The 24,549-nt window shown below is 43.2% G+C and overlaps 1 protein-coding gene across 2 annotated transcripts in view; it reads left to right on the top strand.

Moving 5' to 3' along the window:
* DOCK2 (dedicator of cytokinesis 2) overlaps positions 1–24,549 on the top strand; it is a 406,045-nt gene that overhangs the window by 85,508 nt on the left and 295,988 nt on the right. For both annotated transcript variants that reach the window (XM_022595138.2, XM_022595139.3), the window contains exons 23-24: positions 12,466–12,574; positions 23,742–23,812. In XM_022595138.2, coding sequence (XP_022450846.1) covers positions 12,466–12,574; positions 23,742–23,812 — 180 coding nt within the window. The remainder of the gene's footprint in view (positions 1–12,465; positions 12,575–23,741; positions 23,813–24,549) is intronic.

Consider the following 24,549-nt stretch of genomic DNA (forward strand, 5'->3'; position numbering starts at 1 on the left):
GCTCACCTTCTTAAAATCCTCTAATTTCTTCTCATTGCTCTTAGGATGAAGGCAAAACTTCACGTGACCTGCGAGAGTCTGGTCCTGGCTGCCCGCCAGCCTCTTTTCACCCGGCTTACCCAGATTCTCTCCACTCCGGATTCAGGGGCCTTCATTCAGTCCCTCTGACCCACTCGGCTCCCTTCTGCTGCAGGGCCTGTGTGCTTGCTGACCTGTGGATGGAATGCCCTTTCTTCTCCTTTTCTCCTAGTTCTTTCTTATTCTCCTTTCCTGGGTCACCTCAAGCTTCACTTCCTCAGGGAACCTATCCCTGTATTTTCTGGCTAGGTCAAATCTCTTTAAATTCTCATTGCCCATGTATTTTGTCTTTCAAGTATGTATCACAAATAAATATTTGTTGAGCACCTATTATACATCAATTACTGTGCTCTCAAGGAATTTGGAAAGAGAAATAAAAATTGACACCCAAATACATATCATAGCTGCCATTTTACATATTTGGGGGTTGATTTTTGTTTCTCCTTATAAATTCCTTGATAGCACAATGATTGGTGCATAGTAGGTGATCAACAAATATTTATTAGTTGAAGTAACTATCTAATGGAAACCTTAAACACAACTGCTCAAGCCAAGTAAAAGTGTCCTTCTCCTAGACTTTAGAGAGTCCATTATTTTATAGTTTTCCCTTCCCTCGTCCCTCATGGCTTGCTCTCTGTGTTTGGTTTTAAACCAGGTATGCACAACTGGGTCATTAAGGTCTGGTGACTGAAATGCAGCCCTGGGTTTTAAAGCTCACCTCTTTGGATCAGGACCCCTCTTCTGTGATCAACATTTCCTCTTCTGATATGATTTAATGTGATAATCTGGTGCCTCCTCCACTGTAGTACATGTTAGAAGGTGGCCTCTCCCAAACCCCAGAAACCAGTAGAGAGCCTGTTGAGGGTCCTGCCCGGGAGCTTTGGTCTGCTACACACACTGCGTGTCCTGCTTCTCTGAACCTGGAACTGTGCCACTTTCCATTTTGGAGGTATCCATGGGGCAGGAGGAATGTGTGCCTTGTAACTAATTCACAGGTCATCCCAGGCCTGGAAATCTAATTTCCCTCTGAGCATACAGCTTCTAAAAGGCCTGTAACTCAGCATTTATTCTTCCTTACATTAAGCGTCAACACATTGTATACCTGTCCCAGGTACACTGAGCCCTAAAACTTGGTCCTTCTTTTTAAGCCCTTGACTTGATAATGAAAGTTTCTAAAAGTGTCACTGAAGTATTTGTCTAGTGGTCAAGGTTTTGGTTTGCATTAGCAATCAAGTGTTTACCCGACAAATATTTATTGAGTAGCCACTGGACCACTCTGCTAAGCACTGGAAATACGACAATGAATCAGAGAGACTCGAGCCTAGTCATGGGAATTTTAGTCTAGGTGGGAAGGGAGTCATTAAGCAGGTAGTCGTGTGGGCGCATATGAAATTAAAAGAGATGTGTGTGTGAGATGCCTTGAGAGCATGTAACAAGGAGATCATATCTCATCATGAAGTCAGGGAGGTGTCCTGGAGGAAGTGCCATCTGTGACCTGAGTGATGAGTAAGAGTTGGCAGGTAAAGAGGAGGAGGGTGTAACTGGTGAAAAGAAAGCTGGAGGGAGGTCCCTGAGACAGTAGAGAACTTGACTCAGTTGAGCTGTGGAAAGGCAGAAGTGACTGGAATTCATTGATGGAGGGATGAGAGTAGCAGTAGGTTGCCTGGAGGGACAGGAAGAGACAGATCTTGACGATCCTTGAAGGTCAGGCCATGGCATTTAGACAATATCCTGAGGGAAATTGGGAGCTATACTGACTCTTTTTTTTTTTTTAAGTGTAGCTGATTTACAATATTGTGTTGTTTTCAGGTGTACAGCAAAGTGATTCAGTTTTACATATATATATATATATATATATATATATATACACATATATATATATCTGAATTCTTTTTCAGTTCTTTTCCGTTAGTTTATTATAAGATATTGAATATAGTTCCCTGTGCTATACAGTAAAAAAAAAGAAAAAAACAGGGATTATGAACAAGTGAATGGTATGATCACATTTGTGTTTTTAAATTGGTCCCTCTGGCCAATGTGTAGAAAATGGATTGAAAGGAAGTAAGAGTGAAAGAAGGGAGATGGTTCAGAAACCTCTACAGGTGAGAGGTGACGGGGACTTGGATGAAGATGGTGGCGATGAGGATGAAGGATAGTAAATGGCTTTGGTGGCTGTAGTTAACAATACTGTATCATGTACTGGAAAGTTGCTAACAGAGTATATCTTAGAAGTTCTCAACACACACACACGCACACACAAAACTGTAATTTTGTGAGGTGATGGTTGTGTTAACCAGCCTTATTGTGGCAATGCTTCTGCAACGTATACTTGTATCACATTATCACGTTGTACACCTTAAACTTACACAGTATCATATGTCAATTATATCTCAATAAAGCTGGAAAAAAATGGTTTGGGGGGGTGGAATTAATGGGGCTTGATGACTGAATGACCCTCAGGCTCTTCCAGATCCACCCCTACTTACCCCAGGCTCTGGCTTGGGCAGCTATGAGGCCATTTCATGTTGGGGAGCTCTGCAGAGTGAGCAGGGTTGCCCTTGGATGACTGTCATACCCCATGCTGACTCTTTGACAATAGCAGCCAATTAGGAATCCTGGAGGTTTCCCTCAATGATAATGTGTCTACTTAGAGATGAGGGACCCAGCGCCCAGAGTGATGTGACCTCCTAAAGGTGACAATGCACAATGGTGCTGACATCTGTTCTAGAATTCAGTCCGGGGACACAGACCACTGGTCTTTCTGCCACATTGCCCTCTCCTGGCAACTTCTCTGGCCCTCAGCCATCCTACCACTCAACTGACGATTCCAGTAATGCAAACCTCACCGTGTTCGGACTCGACACTTCCTCAGGTGTTCCCAGATTTCAAAACAAAGAGTTTTACTGCACATGCATTTTTCAAACCAGCACCATTAGTAAAGAAACTGTTAAAAATTCTATTTAATTCTACACACCAAATGTCAAGGCTCTCAGTGGAACAAGATCATGTAGCCCGGGGTTACTTATACTTCTCGGGAAACCACAGACTGAAAGGGCACAGTTTAGATGGTTTTGGCATGACCACCGTTTAGAGTGATACTAACTTGACATTTCTTAGGCAAGTGTTTCTATAGAGGCAGTCCATGCCAAGAACCAGGAAGTAGGTGAGAAGTCAGCATCTTGATTCAATGATTGTAGAGGGAAAACTGCCTCCAGTTGTATGGCCTTGAGCTAGACCTCCTGGCTCCAGCTCTAGTTCCTATGATGAGAATGAGAGAGTTCAGGAAAGACCCTGGGGGAAAGGATTGTTGTAGAAAGGAACTGGAGGCCAAGAAACATTCACTCCCCACCCCCCCCCAAAAGAGTAGAAAGATCTTTTTAAAATTAAAGGCAATATTTACTTGTTATAAAATCAGAATATAATATAAAAGTGTATAAGGGGACTGTTGACACAATCCCTTTTCTAAGAGGTAATGAAATGATCAATTTAATGTACAGTTTTTACAAAGTGTGTATGTGCGTGTATGTGTGTGCACATGTGTGTAATTATTCTGCAACTTAATTTTTTTCTGTTATGATGTAGAGAATATTATGCTTAGTAAAATAAGTAAGAGAAGACAAATACTGTATGTTATCACTTACATGTAGAATCTAAAAAATAATATGAATGAATGTATTTGCAAAACAGGAGCAGACTTACAGATAGAGAAAATGAACTTGTGGTTACCAAAGGGGAGAGGGAAGGGGGGGAGGGGCAAATTAGGGGTATGAGATTAACAGGTACAGCTACTGTATATAAAATAGATAAGAAGCAAGGCTATACTGTATAGCACAGAGAATTATACCCATTGTCTTGTAATAACCTTTAATGGAGTATAATCTGCAAAAATACTGGACATTATGCCATACACCTGAAACTAACATGATATTGTAAATCAACTACACTTCAATAAAATTGAAAAAAAAGATACCAAGGACACCTCCCAGGTCATTAAAAAACTAAAGGAAGAAATGGTAAGAGAAGCAGTCAAGACTTAGTTTCTTTTTAGTACCTAAACTTTTAGACCAACTTGGCCTGAAGAGAAAGAGCTGGAAGGACTTTGCTGAGTAGTAGCTTCTCTTTCAAGTAGATGATGTAATCCGTCTTTTTCTGTATATGTCTTGAAACCGTGGAAGTGTGTGTGTGTGTGTGTTTCTATCCTTAGGAACATTGTTTTGGGAACACTCAATTTCTAATTATATTGAGGGAAAAGACCCTGAATACCATTTTTCATGCTAATGGAGAAATTTACCTAAGTGCAGACTTAGGCAACTTAGTTCTTCCTGCCAAATTACATAAAGGTTGCAGCTCCTCTCAGTAGAATGAAGGATGGCACAGGGCATACATCACACTCTATTCATAACTTAGCTTTTGCCTGCATTTCATTACCTACTTACTATTAATTTATTGTACAGGGTTGCCATATTTTAAAAGTAAAGTGAATGTTTTAGATGGATTGTTTTTCTTTCATTTCGTCCATATTGTTAACTTCTATTTTTTTTTAATTTAAGCTGTTTACACTTCTACCTGAGGCAGTTTTTCTTCAGTGATTGCATTAATTTTTGTGCGTTCATTCTAGACATTATTCAAAACAGGATACCCACACGTTGAGTTTGCCTTTTTTTCCCTCTCATCTACAAATCTTTCTTCCTTGGGGTGATTTACAGGAAGAAGACTGTTTAGTGAAACTTCTTTGCAGTTTGCCCTGAGGGGCAATCCACCTCAAATGTCAGATTCTGGAGAAGTAGCAGCTCAAGTAGAAATAATTTTGTCAATGACAAAAGGATTGGCACCAGGAACTGGTCTGAGCCCTGCCTGTGGACTGCTGGTAGTATTCAATTCAATCAAGTCTTCATGAAATACTCTCTGGCCACCAGAGCTGCTTCCCAATTCACACTGGCAGCTTTGTAGTTATCCCAGCCCTTTCTTATATAGCTCCTTTCTAATAGGGTACAACTTTACTCTTTCTCTTCTGAGAATAACTCCTTACATTTCAACTTTGTTACCCTTCAAATGAAATTTTCTCTGGCCGCTGTTGAGCTGGGCAGCTCACCCCAGGCTCATTGCACCAAAATTCCATGTCTTAATCTGCAATTTCTGATTCATTTCAGGTCCATAGCATAGACCTTGGTGGTGGGAGAGGGGGTGGCGATGGTGATGATGACCACGTGGGGAAGAGCGGAACCAGAGAGGGCACCCTCTCTTTCATAATCCCTTCCCAGCCCTATTGCTTTGATTTAAATGTGCCTGCTGAGCGCACTGAAGGGTTTCTTTCGATAAGCAGGGGACACACATGCAAGGATGATTTTCAGACAGACTCAGCTCCTGGTTTGCCTACAGTTATTCTTTATCCCAAATGGTAGGGATGTAGAGAGAGAGGGACAGAGACAAGAGATAGAAAGAGACACAGAGAGACACACAGAGAGACAGAGACAGAGAGGTAATAGAGAGGTAGGTAGGTTCTGGTCTTAGACTGCTGTGAATTTTCCAGAGTAATTACTCTTCTGAAACCATGAATGGCTTAATGGCTCTCTTTGTAAAGTCACTAATTTACACCTCCTGTAATAGAGCGAATTATTGGCTCAGGGGTAGGAATACCAGCCAAGTAACCGTGGATTTAGAGCCTGAACAAAAAAAGGTGAGAGCTAGCCATCTCACTTCCCTACACAGTTGCAGGATATCATCCCAGGGGCAAATGATGCTTTCCTATCCACCTGACTTGTTCCGGTCCCAGGGATCTGCTCTTACTTTGCTCTGTTCCAGGAGGCAGTATTGTTTAGTGGTTGAAGGAGTGAAATTTGCAGCCAGACAACTCCTCGGCTCAAATCCTGACTGTGCCGTTTACTAGCTGGGTGAACTTGTGCGGTTAGCGTAGTGCCTGGTGCATATAGTAAATGCTTAATAAGTAGCAGCTGTCAACAGTATTAGTCGTCTTAGTGGTAAAAGTTATGAGAAAAACTAAAGGTGGCAGAGCTGAAGATGACTATTAATAGCATCCTCACGATGTTGTTTAGGTACCGTTAGCATTAGCTGAACTTCCTTCAGTTCTGTGGATTCCTAAGACATTTCTGTACATCCACATTGAAGGCGCTGAAGTTCATTCATTTAATAATTTATCATTTGTTGATGCGTTTGCTTAAAACTCACTTGTGATGTTCCATGCCTCTTGCTAGACGTGGGGATATTATGACAAAATAGCCTTGATCTCTGCCTGCATGGAGCTTATCCTCCAGTGGAGAAGACAGGCAAGTAAGTGGTGATGACAAAGAATGAAGTATTCTAACAGGGAAGCCTCAGTCATTGTGACAGTCTGCATTAAATTCTGTGTGCAGTGCATATCATTCATCTAAGGAAATGCACTGGGTAAGTGGCCTCCCTTCTACAGTATTCCTCATGTCCTGGCATCACTGGGCGCACAAAGGTATCTTGACTTGTATGGCAAGGTAACAAAGTGGTGTGGTGAGATCTCATTATTTAAGTAATTTTTCTCAGTTCCGTGTAAGATCATGGAGACATTTAAAATAGAATTTTCATTTTTAAAAGCTTCCAGTGAATCTGGTCTTGCTCCCAGGCACTTGTGAAATGAGTCAGGTGTGTGTCTTGCCAAGAGCAAATTGAGGCAAAAGATGTGACCAGGTAAGTGAGACAGAGGCAAGCCAGGCCCAGGTCTAATCCTGGGGGCCTTTCCAGGACTTCTGGGAGGAAGGAGGGAGGTGGGGGACAGGCTGTGGTGGTGGCATGGGAGGGGGGCGAGGTGCTGAGGGCTGAGAGGGGCCTTCAGGTAGGTGGTTCACTGAGGTCAGTGTCAGCGGGGCCCCTGCTCCCTCCTCTCAGCTTCCATTCCCCTTGTTCACACCTCTTTAATTTTTTTTCTTTTCTCATATGTAAGACGTAGATAATAAGAGCCTCTATCAAATGAGCTAATCCGTGCGAGGAGCTGAGCACAGTGCCTGAACCTTAGGAATCACTCAGCGATAATATTAAACTTTTATTGTTCAGCTTTTCTCGCTGCACGGCAATATATGATTTACCTGTCGGTTTGCCTCCTGACTTCTTGGGGATGGGGACTGAGCCCTACTCCCGTTTCCCTCCACTGCAGTGCCTGGCACACAGTGGGTGCTCTGTAAATGGCAGTTGCTTTTATGAAGTGGCTGATTTCTTCCTCCTAAGACTTTAGAAAGCCAAAAGGAGTGGATCCAGAAGAAACCAGTGGTACTATATAACAATAGCTAATAGTTATTGAGTGTTAACTCTGCACCAGGCACTGTGCTAATTGCTTTACATGCATTATTTTAATGTAGGACAACTGTGTGGGGCTAGTACCATTTTACTAGTGAGAAAACTGAGCCTTCTAGAGATGAAGAAATTTAGCCAAGATCACCCAACTGACAAGTGTCACAGCAGGGTTTGGAAAGCGACACAGTCTTACTTAAATGTCTATGTTGCCTCCAAGAGGTGGGTAGGAAATCAGGAGGATGCCTGGGAATGTGGCTCAGGGGAGCTGGACGTTGCCGAGGTATGAGGTATAGAAATGTAAAGAGGCCGGTACTCAGGAAACACTCCACCCTGGATTCTAAGGTGAATCTTCCTCCGGGCTTTCTGCAGCCCGAGGTTGCCTTGGTTCGATTCTGCTTCCCTGCGCTGCTGGCCTGAGGTTGGCGTCTCCGTTTTCGGCTGAGGCTTTATGTACCCGCACAGAGAAGGTGGTGCAAGGCATTGTACACTCCATGTGGGGCCCCATTTGCATTCAGTGAGTGCTCAGCTGTGCACAGTGTCTCCTTAATGAATCACATGCCAGCCGAGCATGGCTGTATTTATCCTAGCCCCGGGAGCTGAGTGCCTGCCGTGGTTGGGCTGGCACGCCCCAGAACAGCGCCTCGCAGGGTGTTCCAGTTTTTCTTGTGGTCAGGGCCTTTGGGCCCTTCAATAATTCGTCCCCTGGCAGAATCAGCTGGTTCTAGGTGCTCTGAAGCCAGAAAAAATGTTTCCCTCCTGAAGCTATATACAGAGAACAAGTCTTAAAGAAGGACCTTGAAACCACATCTGCTGTGCCCTTGACTTCAAGGCCACATTTAAAGCCTTGCAGATAGACAAGACATTATTTTTCTTTCCTCCTTATGCTTCTGAGGGGAGGTCCCATGGTGCTGAATGCCCCCCTCACCCACCCCCACCGCCATCAGTTTATTTCTTCCACATAATCTAAAGGCTTTATGTATTTTTTTCCCTTAATCACTCCTTCTAAGAAATATTCCTTTTATTTACGTACACTCAGATCAGAGAGTTTGCCAGTGTGATCACTTCTGTGCTTAGGAATCAACAACAAGAATTACTGATATTGACTTAACACTTATTAAGTGCCACCTATAGTACTAAGCACTTGAGATGCACTATCTCATTTTTTTCACCTTAAAATAACCCTTCGAATGAGCATTACATCTCTGTTTTATCAACAAGGAAGGTAAGATTCGGAGATGTAATTTGTCTGAGGCCAAACAGCCAGTCTATGGAGGAGTCTAGCTAGACAGCAAAGCCCTTTACACTAAACAGTTTTTTGCTTCCTTTCTTCTTCCCAACTGTAGTCATTTTCTTCAACTGTTCTTCCCATTCCCAGCAAATAAAAGCCCAGGCTTAAAAATTCACACACACACACACTCACACACACACACACACACAATAAGACTGCAGCGATTTTGCTTAATGATGTCGTCAACTGTAAAACGCAAGCCATTTCCCCAACAGAATTGTTTTTACCCTCTGTAAAACTTCAGCAGGTATAGAATGTATTTCCTTCCCTTGACTAGAGTGTGGTGTTAAGGTACTTAACTTGTGACGTGAATAGCAGGGAGCAGCTTGGATTCCCAGGGAGGCAGGTACCCCAGTCTTGGCCTCATAAGATCTGTGTCACCTGTGCTGTGCTGTTAGGTTCTCAGAGCATAGAAGGAGAAGAATGCTGAGTTCTGGGTCTAGCTATGCCACTGGTGCAGTCTGTGACCTAGAGCAAATCACATGTCTTGCTGGTAGAAATTAAAATTCAGTTTCCTAAGTTTAAATTTGAGTGGAAAGCCTCGACTTGATTTTACCGCCTAAAAGTCTCTTTTCCTTCCTACCTCAGTCAAATAACCTTTAAAAGATGGTAATGAAGCCGAGTCACCTCCGCACTCAGGCCCTCAGTCTCTTCATCTGTACAATAGGAAGCATGGACCCAGTGCTCACTGGCGTTCCCAGCAGCTCTTGGTTTAGAACCCCAGGGAGCTGCAGGAACAAGCCCGTCTCACCCTGCAGAGCTCTGACTGGACAGGAGTTTTCAACGAATCCAACCAGGGCTAGTCTAAGCAAAAAAAAAAGGGAGTTTATTGGAGGGATATTTGTGCAGCTTATAAAATCCAAGAAGAGTTAAATAATCAGACTCAGGGATGTAAGGAACCAGGGTAGCCTCAAAGATCTCTTCAGCAGGAGTTCATGAACTTTCCTCCTGGAGCACTGCCTTAAGATGACTCCCAACAAAGCCCATTTCTGTGTTTCTCTGTTAAGAATGATGAATTCCAGGGAGGGAGCTGCCATGGGACTATTCAGTTATGGGAGGTGGGCTGCGGGTGGGGGGCGCTAGGGTCACCAGCAGGAGAAAGCTGCTGGAGACCATTTTTGTTGGCAGTACCAGTGGTTCCCAAGAAGAGGACCTGGTGGGATCCCCTCCGCCCACCCAGCAAACCACACACACATACGGCCACAAATATACAAATAAGTATGCCTTACAGAGAAAGTCCATACATGGTAAATAATGATGTAAATAATGATGAGCTCACCACGGGCAGCCACGTCTGGCTGTTAAATGTGGGAGGGAGACACCATACACCAGGAACAGGAATTACGATGTCGCTTATTAGATGTTTTCAGGCGGCTGTGGCTAGAGGAAAGAGCAAGGGATTTCAAGGCAAAAGCCTTGGGGGATGGACCGTCCATTAGCTTAGCTTTGGGCACAAAGAAAAGCTCACAGCACCATCTCACAGGGAACGCATCGCCACTTTGAATTCAGACCCTCCCTTCCTCCCTGCCAGACCTGGTCTCATCTTTTCCGCTTTGATGGGATTTGGGCAAGTCTCAACCTGTTGAGAGTTTTTTATGTCTTTATCTATGTAATACTCCAACAATTAACAACAACAAGACAATGGCTAGCATTTACCAGGGCCCAGTGTGTGCCAAGCACGTCACATGTGAGCTGGGCTCCTCATAATCCCTGGACACAGTGCTGTTACAGCCTGCATTTGCAGGTGAGAAACTGAGGCTTACAGAAATTAAGAGAGGTAGTAAAGCATTGAGCACAGTGGTCTACGAAATGATTGAGAGGGCAGGCTTAGGAGCCGATGGCCAGGTTTGAATTCTGGCTCCAACACTTACTGGTGCGGAGTCCTTGGGCTTAAGTCACCAATCTATAAAATGGCGATAAGGATGGGGCCCCTTACCATGGTGTGGTCATGAGGGTATGTGAGTTAATAATACAGACAGTGCCTGGGGCGGAGTGATACTCTGTGATGTTTGCTGTTATTTATAAGATCTTCAGTTAGTACTGGGCAGAGTGGAGATTGGAACCCAGGCTGACACTAAAACACATCGTCTATGGCAGAACATCTCTGTGTTCAGGACTGAGTGGTGTAGGAGAGGGGAGAAGGGAAGAAGAGAAGGAGGAATGGGAAAGGTGGGGACAGAGAAGGAGAGAAGCCTTAGGACTCCTGGCTCCTCTCACAGCCTTGTCTCTATGACCTTGAAGTAGATACCCAGGAAGTCAGCAGCAATTTCCGGATCCCTGTAGTGGATTGAAACATCTGGCATTGACTTCCCCTTAAGCTTCTTACTTCAGGAGGCTTTAGGAAGGGGCCACCTAGGAAAAAAGAAGAGAAGGAGACACAGAGAGTGACTGAGACAGAAGAAAGAGAGATGAAGTCAAAGAGAGAGAGAATGGCAGAGGGACACCTAGAGGCTGACAGAGAGACAAAGTGAATGATACTCAGGAGAAGAACAGAGAGACGCACACTTAAAGACAGAGAAAAGAGGTAGGAGAGAAGCAGGAAGAAAAGAGGGGCGAGAGCATGGGTGGGGGATTGAGTGGAGACAGCGCTGAGGTGGCCGTGATGGACCGCTCGACCGGTGATTGATGGAGCAAATAAACCCCTTAAGTGTGTCGGCGTTTTATCTGGGGAAAGCACCTTCACGGCAGCTGGCAACTCAGTGGTGTCTGGCTGTGTAGGGCTGTGACAGGAGACCCTCTTTATCTGAATGGGAGACAGAAGCACCCTTCTCTGTGTTTCACCCAGGATGCCACAGATTAGGCTGCAGATTTTTCACCCGTTGGCAATAAAAGCTTGTTTGGAGAGGCCTTGGGGTGAACGACACTCCAAGGCTGGGCCACGAGGGCACTGAGACTCAGGGGCCTGGAGACTGATTTTATGCAAGGGGATGGTTTCTATAAAAAGTCACATGTATATATTAGACAGGCCTTGAAAATCTCTGCAAGGATATCCTTAACGGTTGCTAATTTTATGGTAAGATTAATGAGGAGTCTCACTTCATAAGTAATGCATTTTTTTTCTTTTTACAATATCAATGTAGGGCCTTTATAATCAGAGGCAAAAAAGTTTTAAATTAGGTATCAAGTACGCTCCTGAAATAAGAGGGCAGGGAAAATGATGGCCCCTGATGTGGAACAGACACAGCTGTATTCATCCGACAAGCGGGCAGTGGCTAAGGGGAAGTGTATTTGAAAATATTTCTCCTTGATACTTCCAAGATACTTGGAAAGTCTGATGACCACAGTCTCCCTCTGATTCTTGCAGAAGGATGAAATTATTAAGGTCCCCTCAGCTTGGATGAGTTTCATTCCTTTGAGGTCCTTCAGGGTTTAAAAAAAGGCAGGAGGGGGCTTCCCTGGTGGCACAGTGGTCGGGAGTCTGCCTGCCGATGCAGGGGACACGGGTTCGTGCCCCGGTCTGGGAGGATCCCACATGCCGCGGAGCAGCTGGGCCCGTGAGCCATGGCCGCTGAGCCTGCGCGTCCGGAGCCTGTGCTCCGCAACGGGAGAGGCTGCGGCCATGAGAGGCCCGCGTACCGCAAGGGGAAAAAGAAGCGGGAGGGGGCGGTTTATTATGCCGAGTCAGTTGGATGGTGCCTGTTCTGGGGACCTGGGTTCCCCTGAGTGGCATATGCAAGCAGTGACTGCTGAATCAGCCCCCTCCCCTTAAGTCCCTATCTCCACCCCTGTCCCTTCTCAATTTCAAGTGAAGTTTGCGGCTGGCACACACTTTCAAAGGTATTGCCTGTTGGCTTGAGAAATGACTCAGATGTGTCTTCTTTCAGGCTTTACGAAGGCAAGGAACAGATGGAGTTTGAAGAATCCATGAGACGCCTCTTTGAATCCATCAACAACTTGATGAAAAGTCAATATAAAACAACCATCCTTTTGCAGGTTGGTTTACACTACAAAAGAAAAAGATTCTGTCTTTTCCCTTGGTCATCTGATAGATAACAGCATAGTGAGATAACGTCTACTTTTGCTTGAATACGCAGCCATGTGTTAATTGAAGGCCTGGGCTGGCCCTGTGGTGTAAGGATCGTGAACACCAAGGGCTCCTCGGAGCAGGAGATGGCATATTTATTGTTCGTTTCCCATGAAGGTAGTGGTGCCTCTTCTTAAATAACTCTGAAGCTTTTGCTCCCTGTAAGGAAGGAGGTCAAACCCGATCCACTTCTAGTGGTGAGAGTAGTTAAGTTGTCAGTCTCTTAAATCGTCCACTTTTTATTCTCCACACCATAAACTGAGCTCCCATTTGGGGGTGAGAATGTCCTCAATAAACAAGAGATACTTTGGAGAAAATGGGTCCTGTAATTTAGTGGTCCATGACCTACACACTCTGTAAATCTTTGAGAAACCTTGAGGTCTAACCCTATGTTTGAGAATGAGTTTAGCAGCCAAGAGGCTGAGTGAAGAGGCTGTTTCAGGGAGACTTCCTGACTTTCACAGCATTTATTCACAAGTGTTCGGGAAGAGCTGCCTCATGAGTTAGGAAGAAGAAAACCCAGACACATTGATTTAAACCAGTGGGTTAATGCAGAGTACCTCCTCTTCTTTTGATCAGAGTTTTCTTTTTAATTGCTAATTTAAATACTCACTAGCTAGCTATGCCTGGGGTTGCCTAGCCTCTGGTTAGAATGAATGAGGTACTAGTTCAGCCAGAATGCAGGTGAGGAGGCAAAGGCAGAAGTCTCTCTGGGGAGTGTTGGCTGCTAACATGATGGATTCCAAACTTTGCATATTAAAATCCCTTGAGGATCTTGAATAAATTCTGATGACTGACTACCACCAGCAAACATTCTAATTTAATTAGTATGGAGTGTGACTAGGGAAAAGGGAGTCTAAAAATCTCCCAACTTGATTTTAGTATGAAGCAAAGTCTGGGAATCACTCTGCTAATGGCTTCCTTAGAGGGGAGCTTTGTCTCGTTCATCGTTGTATCCTCAGCACCTAGAACAGTCCTAATACATAGTTGATGCTTGATAAATATCTGTTGAATGAATAACCCTCGGAATAGGTGTTAAGATCTCTGTTTTATAGATAAGGAAATTGAAAGGCTCCTATGCACTAAGGGGTGTAGCTGGGATCCAGATCTCTTTCTGCCTGACTCTAAAACCATGCTCTGAGCCGCTACATTACACTGTTCTTTATACTACACATTTAGCACCTACTGGGGATATGGTTGTTTTCTCTGAAATGAGTTGGGGATGCAGTCTTACAGTTTTCACCTTCTCTTCCCTCTTGCTAGTCTTTTTTTTTTTTTTTTTTAAGTCCTCCCTCTATTCCTCAAACCCTCATCATTTCAAAGCAAAGGGAGTAACGGGAGTAGGGGGCAGCATGAAGAAATATGACAAGAGCCAGAACCTGTCACCCCGGAGGCAGAGTGATTTCCACACCTCTTCACACTGATATCACACTGGAAGCAGCTGATTTCCAGTAAGAGACCACACAGTGAGTGTTAGGATATCCGGTGACAGCTGAGGATGCCCGGTTGCAATGAGAGGCTGTGGCATTGCATCAGGTCTGAAATAGGCTCCAAGGAAGCTGAAGTGTGAGGGAGCAGAAACGGTGGACAAACAGAGGAAGCCGGTTGGTGGGGAGGAAATCGGAGTAGATGCCCCAGAGAAGCAGAGGTGCCAGGAGAGAGACCGCATGACCTTGAGAAAGACAAGGGGATAAGCCATCCTAGAGCCACCCTTTCCAATTTCAGCACCACTTTCCTTGTGATGAACTACGGGTATTTGGGGGGAAGGAATAAAGGGCAGAGGGAACAAGAAGGTAGGGAAAGAAAGGAGGAAAAAAAAAAGGAAGCAAGGAAGCAAAAAGATGAGCCAGGAGAATTTCTGGTCCTGAGGAGACCTGGGTCAACAGAATGTTCTTCTTGATCAGCCATATGATTTTACCCTGGATTTAACTTCTCAGTGTCTCTGTTTCCTCATCTATAGAACTTCACTGTTTGGATCAGATGAACATTGTCTGCAAAAGAGCCAATTATAAAATGCTATGCAAATGCAGAGAGCCGATAGGATTATTATGGCTTTGGCATGAGTCAGTAAGAACCCAGGTTCTTATTTTCTGGGTAACTGTGTTAGAAATGTCTTTGTTTTCCAGGTTATGCTGGTTTCTCTTTATGGATTTCTACCCTGAAGTCATGGAAAGGGACTTTGTCTCTTTTTAAATTTACTTTAAGGGTCAAATTTAGCTTCTAGGAGTTACATAAAATCAGTGATGCTTTCCATCTATTCCTATGGTTGTTGAAAAGTTGTCAAAGAAGAATGTAAAGTCATATTCAAATACAGAGAGCAATACCATTTGAAAAAACCTGAATGCTGTTTTAGGGTGCCAGGCATGGGCCGATGAGGGGAAAGGAGTCAAGGCCATTTGATGTTAGCAAACCCCACACAAGAGATCTTCTGCAGACTTTGACATTTGCTACAGGAGAAAGAGCTTTGGATTTCGAGCCAGAGAGATCTGGGTGGGAAATGGGGCATGCCCCCTTGGGCAGGTAACACTGGGCAAATCACTTCAGTTTCCTGGGCCTCGTTTATCCTTTTATAAAATGGGAAGTCTAATTTAGAGGATTATTGAGAAGATTAAATAAAGTAATGCATGTAAAGCATGGTGTGTAAAGCCTGTTACATAGTTCCATTTAAATAATTTTTAGTCATTTATATCTCTCCCTCCTTTACCTCATCGTAAAACAGAAGCCTTGAGGGCATTTTCCTATAGTGGAATCTGGAAGGGAATATTTTTGTTTCTAACCCTGTCACATGAAGTCGAACAGTGTTAGGTCATCCAGTTATTCTGTTAGATCAAGAAACAGATATAAATTTCAAGGAGGATAAACTCACAAGAACTGACTCTATGAAAAATAAAAAAGGAAGGGAAAGTTTCACCAGTGAAATAGTACAACATGACTGTAGTCTTGATTCTGAGCCTGCATGGGGGTACAGTAGGAAAGAGTGCTGTGATCTATTAGTAATGTCTGCCATAAGTTTTGGGTGAGAGCACAGAGTAAGAATGCCAATGATTGACATTCCAGTCCAGACTTTCTACTTCCAGCTGGGTAGTGGCTTAGGTGGAAACCCTAATTCATGCCTGCCTCAGTTCAGAGTAAAGCCTATCTGGTTCAATTTAGCTTTGCCTATTGTGAGTTTTGGGGCCCAAGCAAGTTATTTCTCAATGTCTGAGTTTCATCTGGCTTTTGTGAATTGCTTTCTGTGGTTTTCCTTATTGTTCAGAGCTGGCATGGCAGTAGCTCACCCAAAACTATGGAGAATTTAAAGCTAGCCATCCAAAGAGGGTAGAGGGAGCATTAAAAACACGTTCCACTGATTGAGTACTTACCGTGTGTCAGGCATGAAGCTGACCTTTCACATGCAGTGTTTTTAGTCCTACCAAAGGTCTGCAAGGAATCGCTGTCTTCAGTGTCCACAGAAGGCTCATAAGGTTAAATAATTCATCCTAAATTATACCTATTCATAGTGGTGGAGCTATGATTTCAATCCACCCAGCTCTTCTAACTCCAAAGTTAATATTCTTCTCTAAGCCACAACGAATGGGTATGGCCAGGGGTTTCCACGTGTTTTCAAGAATGGGCCGTATGCTCAGAAGTCCCCATGTGTGCCAGCCCTGTGAATATTGTTGATAAAACTGATGGCAGAATGAGACAGTCAACACCAGACAGTTGTGAATTGGATGTAGCTCAAGTGTGAGTAATGGCCATTTGGTGACGTTGTGCAGACCCATTAGACCCATTCTCCTTTAGGTCATGATTCTTTATAATTCTCCAAGTTGATGGTATGAGTGGAAGTAAATAAGCAACTCATAATTGTATGATATGCTCCCTTGGCCACTATGATCGCCACACATGATTGCTAATATAGCCACTAGAGTGTCCAGGAGTGCAGGGGGCTCTGTCTTTTAGGTCTCCAGTATCTGAAACAGTGGCTGTCACATAGTGGATACTTGAATATCTTTTGGCTGAGTGAATGAAAGAATGAATACTAGTTTGCACTATTTTATGTTTTAGCATTTATTATGTGTCACATGCTGAGCTAAAATCTTTACATATACTGTTAGCTTATTTGATTTTTATAACCACCACCTTATTAGGCAAATACTCTTCTTATCTCTACTTTACAGATGAGGAAGTGGAGGCTTAGAGAGATTGAGTAACTTAACCACAGCTGAGAAGTGGCAGGTCTGGGACTTGAATCCAGGCTGTGTAAGCCCAGAGTTTGAAAGTATGGTTTCATTAAAGAGCTGAGTCTTCAGGCAAAATGCTAGGTGGCTAAGCAATAAGCAACGTAAACAACAGTACAGATGGGCAGATGTCTGGTCTGCAGTTATGAAGTCAGGCTAATTAAGGAGGCCTTTTCCTTTCCTCTCTTTTCATTGTTAAGTTTTGTAAAACACCCAGACGTCCGAAGTAAGGGAAGAAGGTGGTTCATTCTGGAGAAGTGGCCTACAGGCTGCCCCCAGAGGTAGGAGAGGGGAGACTCATATTTAACAGCCAGAGCCGGAGTTTCATCTCAAGTTGTTAAATGACTCTTTACTGTCCCCTTCGTAACCACCTACCCCATACTTAAGGGCAGCACTTGGGAATGTTGGATTTATGGAGGGTAGGATGAAATTTTGTTCCAATGAGGTGCTGCGGTCCCATTGATAGCTCTTATTTTTCATTTAATCGTCACATCAACCCTATAAAGTAGGTGACTTTATTCCCTTCATTCTCCTGATGAGGAAACTGGAGCATAGAGAGTTAACTTCCCCAAGGACACTCACGTAAAAGGGACCCACCTAGAGTTGAACTTGGCCTCTTCAGCCAGCCATTTTAAACACTGAATTCTCCTGCCTCATGCCAAGACTCAGGGGCCAGCACACTGTTGGGTTACAGAAAGCACAGAGACGTTCATATCCCAGAACCTGTTGGTCCCTCTTCCCTTCCCTTTCACTGAAAGACCAGTGGCAAGGGTGAATGTCTGGGGAGAGTGGATGTATTTTCCACAGGGACAGCTTAGCATCTATAAGGAAGCTGCTGCTTCTGGTCAGCTGCGGTGAATCCCTGTAACAGTGTTTGTCCAGTTTCCGTGGACCTTGACTGTCCATTACTTGGCTAAAATAAAAGAGTTGAAAATTGATGGGATGGGAATATTGTCAGAGCTCTTGAATGAGGAAGATGTCTAGTGTTCTCGTATAACCTTGCACCATTGCAGGATGTGTTCTTTTGCCCAGAAGTCTGTGTCTGCTGGCACCAACACAGTGCAGTCTTGGTTAGAATGAGAAAGAGAGGGCAGGGGGAGATAAGGAACCCTGGAAACCCGTAGAAGACAAATCCCCGTTGAGCTTGAGGGAGTGCAACTGTGTGGTTTTGATTTTTGTTGCTATTTTTAAACATCTGTTGTGTGCTAGCAGCCCAGGATTATCAGCTCTGGTGAAGTCCATCTGGATAGCAATCATTTCAAGTGTTTTCATGCGACTTCTCTTAGGGCCACAGTAAAAATCACGATTCCTTGATTTGGGGCTGGCTCTCTTCTTGTGGCCTGTACCTGGCTTCTGGCAGAGGGGCTTGGAATTGATGATTCATCTAGGAAATTCACTCGGTGCCACATTATAAACTAATTACTGAGCTGGAAGATGTTGTCCTGGTAGCCATTCTTGCAACCTTCATATATGTGGTGAAGAGGATTCTTAACTTAAGGCATATCAGAAAAACTGTACCTTCTTTCAAAAGCCATTCTCCTAAACGGGGGATGTTTCTTTATCTACCTCCTCCCCCACTTCAGCCTTGTCTCCTGTATTAAAACCTCCGCACTTACCAAGATGGAAACTTTTCCTAAAGCAGGGTAGGCAGTAGCAGAGCATACTGGTCCGAAGCCAGTTGGACAGAATCAGGTACATATCTTTGCTGTGTATGTGGCTTATTAGCTATGTGGCTTCTGGCAAGTTATTTTTACCTCTCCGTGCTATCATTTTCCTCACTGGTAAAGTGGGATGACAGTGTCTATTCATAGAGCAGTTGTAAAAATAAAATGAGATCATGCATGTATGAAGTTTCCGATAATGGTTTGCTATTTTGATTAATATATTTTAATCCTAATATATACACAGGTATATGTGTATATATATGCACATACACACCTACATAAAAACATCTGTTTGTTTCTATTAAATATTATATATGATATAGGGATATACACTATGGGATGAAAGTAATAACACAGGAATATAAGTTTATGTGCAATGGTAATATTAATGAGAGTAAAGATAATAACAACAGTAGAGCAGCGCAGTTCGCAGGAGGCCAACAGGTCTAGAAAGCTAAGCTGTTTCTAGTCCCAGACCTTAGAAACTTGCAATGAATGGAGGTCTCCAGCGGGTCTTATGGCTGAGCTCTTCTGCCTCCTGGGAGTGCTTGGTGGTAGTGCCTGCTTGAACCCACCTGCTATCACTCCACTCAGGTGTGTCAAGGCTGTGTGAAGGTGAGGACTGTGGACAGGCCTCCTGAGGCCAGTGCTGGCTGTGACAACAGACTTGGCAAACTTCCTGTCCCCTTTGGAAAAGAAAACCACAGGCCTGCCACTCCTCTGTGAGGCCCCCTGGACCAAATGGAAGTTTAATACACCTGTCGAGGTGATAACACCCTTTGAGTCTCAGCATGACAACCCCTCAGTTTGTTTTACTTTATTGCCAGCCCAGGGCTGGGAGGCTGGGAAGAATGGCTCCTTCTGAAGCAGCCCTTGTCCCAGCTTTGCCCAGCTCCTCCTTACTAATAGCTGAAGCATTTAAGTGTGAGTGTCCATGTAGACACCTGGTGATTAGTGCTCTACAGTATCACTCTGAAGCCCTGGAATGACATGCAGCCCTTGAAAGCCAGCAACTTGCTGCAGACACTGAAGTCCTGGCTTTCCCCAACTCGCCGAGAATTTCATTTCTGTTTTTGTTCCCTCACTTTGGTCTTAATTATGATGAGTCCATGTTACACTTTGTCCAGGTGCTGGGTAATGAGGGCTGGTGTCAGAGAGATGAGATAAGGAGAGATCCAGCACACGCACTTTTGGGGGCCTGCTGCATGCTGGGCATTACAATAGCTGCAAGATATACTTTAGTTTGCATCATTCCTCTCTGCCCCACATGAAGATGCTGAGGCTCAGGGGGTGAAGAAATGGGCCTCGGAGCATGCAAGTGCTGGGTGGAGCACAGGGATCCCCCCCACACCCCCGCCCCAGGTGCCTGTGGGCCCAGAGCTCTATGTTTCTCAGCCTAAGAGTGAAGGAAGGAGCAGTTTGCTAGAATGCTTAGATGGGCTTTTATCAGGGCATGTGCCTCAGATGTCTCTTTAGAATGTAGGGGTTTTACGCTGGCAGCCCACGGGAGAAGTGCAGCCTGCAGATGTGTTTGATTTGGCTAGCACAGTGTTAAAACAAGTGAACAAGAATGACTCATTCTTTAGACAGAGTGTGGGTTCCACATACCTCCTCACTTCCCACTGGCCTGTGCTCTTCTCATTTCACTCTTTCTGCTGCTTTCCCAACCCTGCAGGCATCTGCTTTTGCCATATCTTGATGTTTCCTGATACAGATGGCCTGACCAACTAGGCTGAAATGTACTGTATACTATAATTGCCTGGAAGAGTGTCATAATGCATCTTAGCATATTAAAATTCTGAAAAGTTCTGCCAAAAAACCCCCTCCAGAAACACCTTACTGGTTTATCTTTGCTTAAATCAAACTTTCCTCTAATTATTTGATTGCAATTCCTTACCCCCCCACCTTCCCGCCACAGAATACCTAACATCATCTTATGGGAAAAGGGTGTCCCAATAGACCCTAGTTTTAGAAACATTCACTTTGGAATCTTGTTATCTCTTGCCATCTTGATTTGAAAAAATAAAGAATAAATCTCTGGACACAAAATCCAATAATGTAAAGAAAAGGTCTGACACATCTGACAACATACAAATTAAAATCCTACTGTGCAATGAAAGATACGATAAACGAAGCTAAAAGACAAGCAATAATCAAACTATAGGACAAGCAAGAGAAAATTCTTGCAAAATGTGTTACTGCAAAGGGGTTAATTTTTTTTTAAACATCTTTATTGGAGTTTAATTGCTTTACAATGGTGTATTAGTTTCTGCTTTATAACAAAGTGAATCAGCTATATACATATACATATATCCCCATATCTCCACCCTCTTGCGTCTCCCTACCACCCTGCCTATCCCAACCCTCTATGTGGTCACAGAGCAGCACCTAGCTGATCTCCCTGTGCTATGTGGCTGCTTCCCACTAGCTATCTGTTTTACATTTGGTACTGTATGTATGTCCATGCCACTCTCTCACTTCGTCCCAGGATTACCCTTCCCCCTCCCCGTGTTCTCAAGTCCATTCTCTACATCTGCATCTTTATTCCTTTCCTACCCCTAGGTTCTTCAGAACCATTTTTTTTTTTTTTGGGGAGATTTTTTGATGATGGCCATTCTGACAAGTGTGAGGTGATACCTCATTGTGGTTTTGATTTACATTTCTCTGATGATTAGTGATGTTGAGCATCCTTTCATGTGTTAGTTGGCAATCTGTATGTCTTCTCTGGAGAAATGTCTATTTAGGTCTTCTGCCCATTTTTGGATTGGGTTGTTTGTTTTTTTGATATTGAGCTGCATGAGCTGCTTGTAAATTTTGGAGATTAATTCTTTGTCAATTTCTTCATTTGCAAATATTTTCTCCCATTCTGAGGGTTGTCTTTTCGTCTTGTTTATGTTTTCCTTTGCTGTGCAAAAGCTTTTAAGTTTCATTAGGTCCCATTTGTTTATTTTTAATTCCATTTCTCTAGGAGGTGGGTCAAAAAGGGTCTTGCTGTGATTTATGCCATAGAGTGTTCTGCCTATGTGTTCCTCTAAGAGTTTTATAGTGTCTGGTCTTACATTTAGGTCTTTAATCCATTTTGGGTTTATTTTTGTGTATGGTGTTAGGGAGTGTTCTAATTTCGTTCTTTTACATGTAGCTGTGCAAAGGGCTTAATGATATATAAAGAATTCCACACCAATAAGAAATCACCCAAAAGAAAAATGGGGAAAGAATATAAACAAGCTATATATAGTAAATACAGTTTTTCAATAAGTATAGAAAAGGTGCCCACCTGGACTAGATCCAAAAATTCGCAGATTGCAGTTGCAAATTATGTATCAGATTGACAAAATGAGACAGATTTGTATACTAGTGTTAGCAAGGTTATAGGGAAAGGAGTAGAAGGAAATTGATGACTGCTTCTAAGTTAATATGACATTATCTCCTAAAATGTATATGTGTATACATTTGTATGTACATTTGCCTATGTGTACATACATTTTACACACTAATTTCTCTTCAAGCAGCCCATCCATCACACAGGGGTTCTCACAGATACACAGATGTATATTTTAATATTTTCTTATCACTTATTTTATAATAAAGAAAAACTAAAGATAGCACGGAGTCCGTCAGTAAGGAGGACTTGGTGTACCCATGTGAGCATTGTTGTGCAGTGATTAGAAATGAAGAGTGCACTCTATGAAGTGATGTGCAAAAATACTGGTGATAACATGGTTAACTGCAAAAAGCAAGTTACTGAACTGTATAATCACGCACATACATGTGCACATGCACATTCATGCACACACACACAAACACATACTTGTTCATGCACAGAAAACAGTTGGGACTCACCACAATATTGACAGTGATCCCTTCTGAGGAGTAGGGATTGGGGCTGAGATGGAGATGTGGGACTTCAGGGACAATTTTCACCCTAATACTTGTGTGAATTTTTTAATATCAAACATATAATACTGACTTGTAAAAATGATAACTAACAAGAAAAAAAAGCGTGGGGGCATGGAGAAAAACAGTGCTATTTGAGGGTTGCAAGGAGTGGCTCTATAAGTAGCCTGCCTGATTTTGAATCCTGGCTCTGCCACTTGCTAACTTTGTGACCTAGTTAGTTATTGAATCTTGATGCCCTAGTGTTTCCTGATCTATGAAAATAGTGTATCCCTTGTAGGCTGAAATAAGGTTTAACAAAATAATCTAACAGCATGGTGTCTGCTCCACTGAACACTCTCAGAGGATAGTCATAATTGTTATTTATGTTAACTAAGAAGTGCAACTGTATATGGCTAGGATAAGATTTTCTTTAAAAAAAGAATTTTCTCTATTTTAATTTTGGTCTGTTTGTAAAAGGATGATACTTGTTGACTATAGAACACTTAGAATATATAGAAAAATAAGAAGAAAATATAAAATGGATACATCTACCAGATTTTTAAACATTATTTTCCAACTATGTGACTTACAACTCCTCCTGTGGAAATTACAGCCTACTCTGCTGTTTAGCAAATGGTGCTGTTTTGCAAGGGCCTGGGTCTTTTTCCCATCTATGGATGTATCAGTTATCTTGCACAGAGGACAGAAACAATCCACCACAATGCCCAGTTTTCCTAACCCAGCTAGTGGACCAAAACACGCTGACGATTGTTCACAAATTGGCCAGGGAGAGAAAATAGAAATAACTCAGTCCATGTCATCCTTGCCACCAACAAAACAATTCAAGCTTACCATCTTCCAATAAAGATAGAAGTTACCCTTTATTGAGCACGCAAATATGTCTGGCTCTCTGCTGGATGCCACATTTATATTATTTTGAATCTGTACAATCCTGCAAAATAGACATTATTTCCTCTATCTTATAGATAAGGAAATTGAGACATCAGAGAGGGTAAGTGTTTTGTCCAAAGTCACCTGGCCACTAAGGAGTAGACCCAGGATTTGACTGTAAGTGTGTATAACCTCAAAGTTTTTGATTGCTCTACTCTACATTTCTGCTCCCTTGAAGACAGAAGAAACTTTTGAAAGAAGTACACCTGGTGTTTCAATCTATATGCAGAGTCTGAATCACTGTAGCAGTGCCCAGGATTCAGGATCATTTTCCCTTGATCTGTGTTATGTTGCAAAGTATTCTCACCACCAGGCAGAGTTGTTGGCCGTGGGCACTGCTCATGTTTATTTCACTTTCTACCTAGGTGGCAGCTTTGAAATACATCCCATCTGTCCTCTATGATGTGGAAACCGTCTTTGATGCAAAGTTACTCAGGTGAGCTTATGGTGTGTACTTTCCTGGGCTCTGTTGTCAAGCCAGAGATTCAGAGGGAGAGGAGAGCTCTTGTGGGTAATTCCAGCCAGGCACTCAGCGTGGGGACAGGGAGGACACATGGTCAGAGCGTCTTGCAGGGATATTGGTGTGGGATTTTTACAGTTTCATTGGGTTGTGTCAGATTTGGTGAAAACCAACTATAAAGTAAACATCCTTCTTTGACAATATCAGTGATGCAGAATACGAACATGTAGGTTAAAAAACTGATGTTTGGTGTAAATGTCTCCATTTCACCTGGGCTTGAAGGTTATTTTGGGGTTCCAGTCTTTGCCCTGTAAGCCCTGTAGTTACAAATGGAGAACAACCTATGGACACTTAATGGGATAATGAGATGGGCTCCCGTTGGCTCTCTCCTTCTTCACCCCATTCCTCTCATGGGAGGAACACATTATTTTACTGTGCTTATGCTCTTAGAATAGGGGCATCTGAGCCAGATACACCCTTTTCCTCTTTTTCCTAAATTCACTTAAGTTCCAAGGTAACGTATAGAAGATTTTAAAAACTTTTTATATTGCAATACTTTTAGATCTGGAAAAGCACTTCAGAGATAGTGTATAGAGAGTTCCTGCATACTTTTCACTCAGCTCCCCTTAATGTTCACATTTTAGATAACTACAGCATAGCTATCAAAACTAAGAAATAAACATGGGCACAATTCTTTTCAGTGCATTCCAAAC

The sequence above is a fragment of the Delphinapterus leucas genome, chromosome 3, assembly GCF_059928025.1.
Source record: "Delphinapterus leucas isolate spDelLeu-1000000601 "Yukka" chromosome 3, BTC_Dleu_Yukka2, whole genome shotgun sequence".
Taxonomy (NCBI): domain Eukaryota; kingdom Metazoa; phylum Chordata; class Mammalia; order Artiodactyla; family Monodontidae; genus Delphinapterus; species Delphinapterus leucas.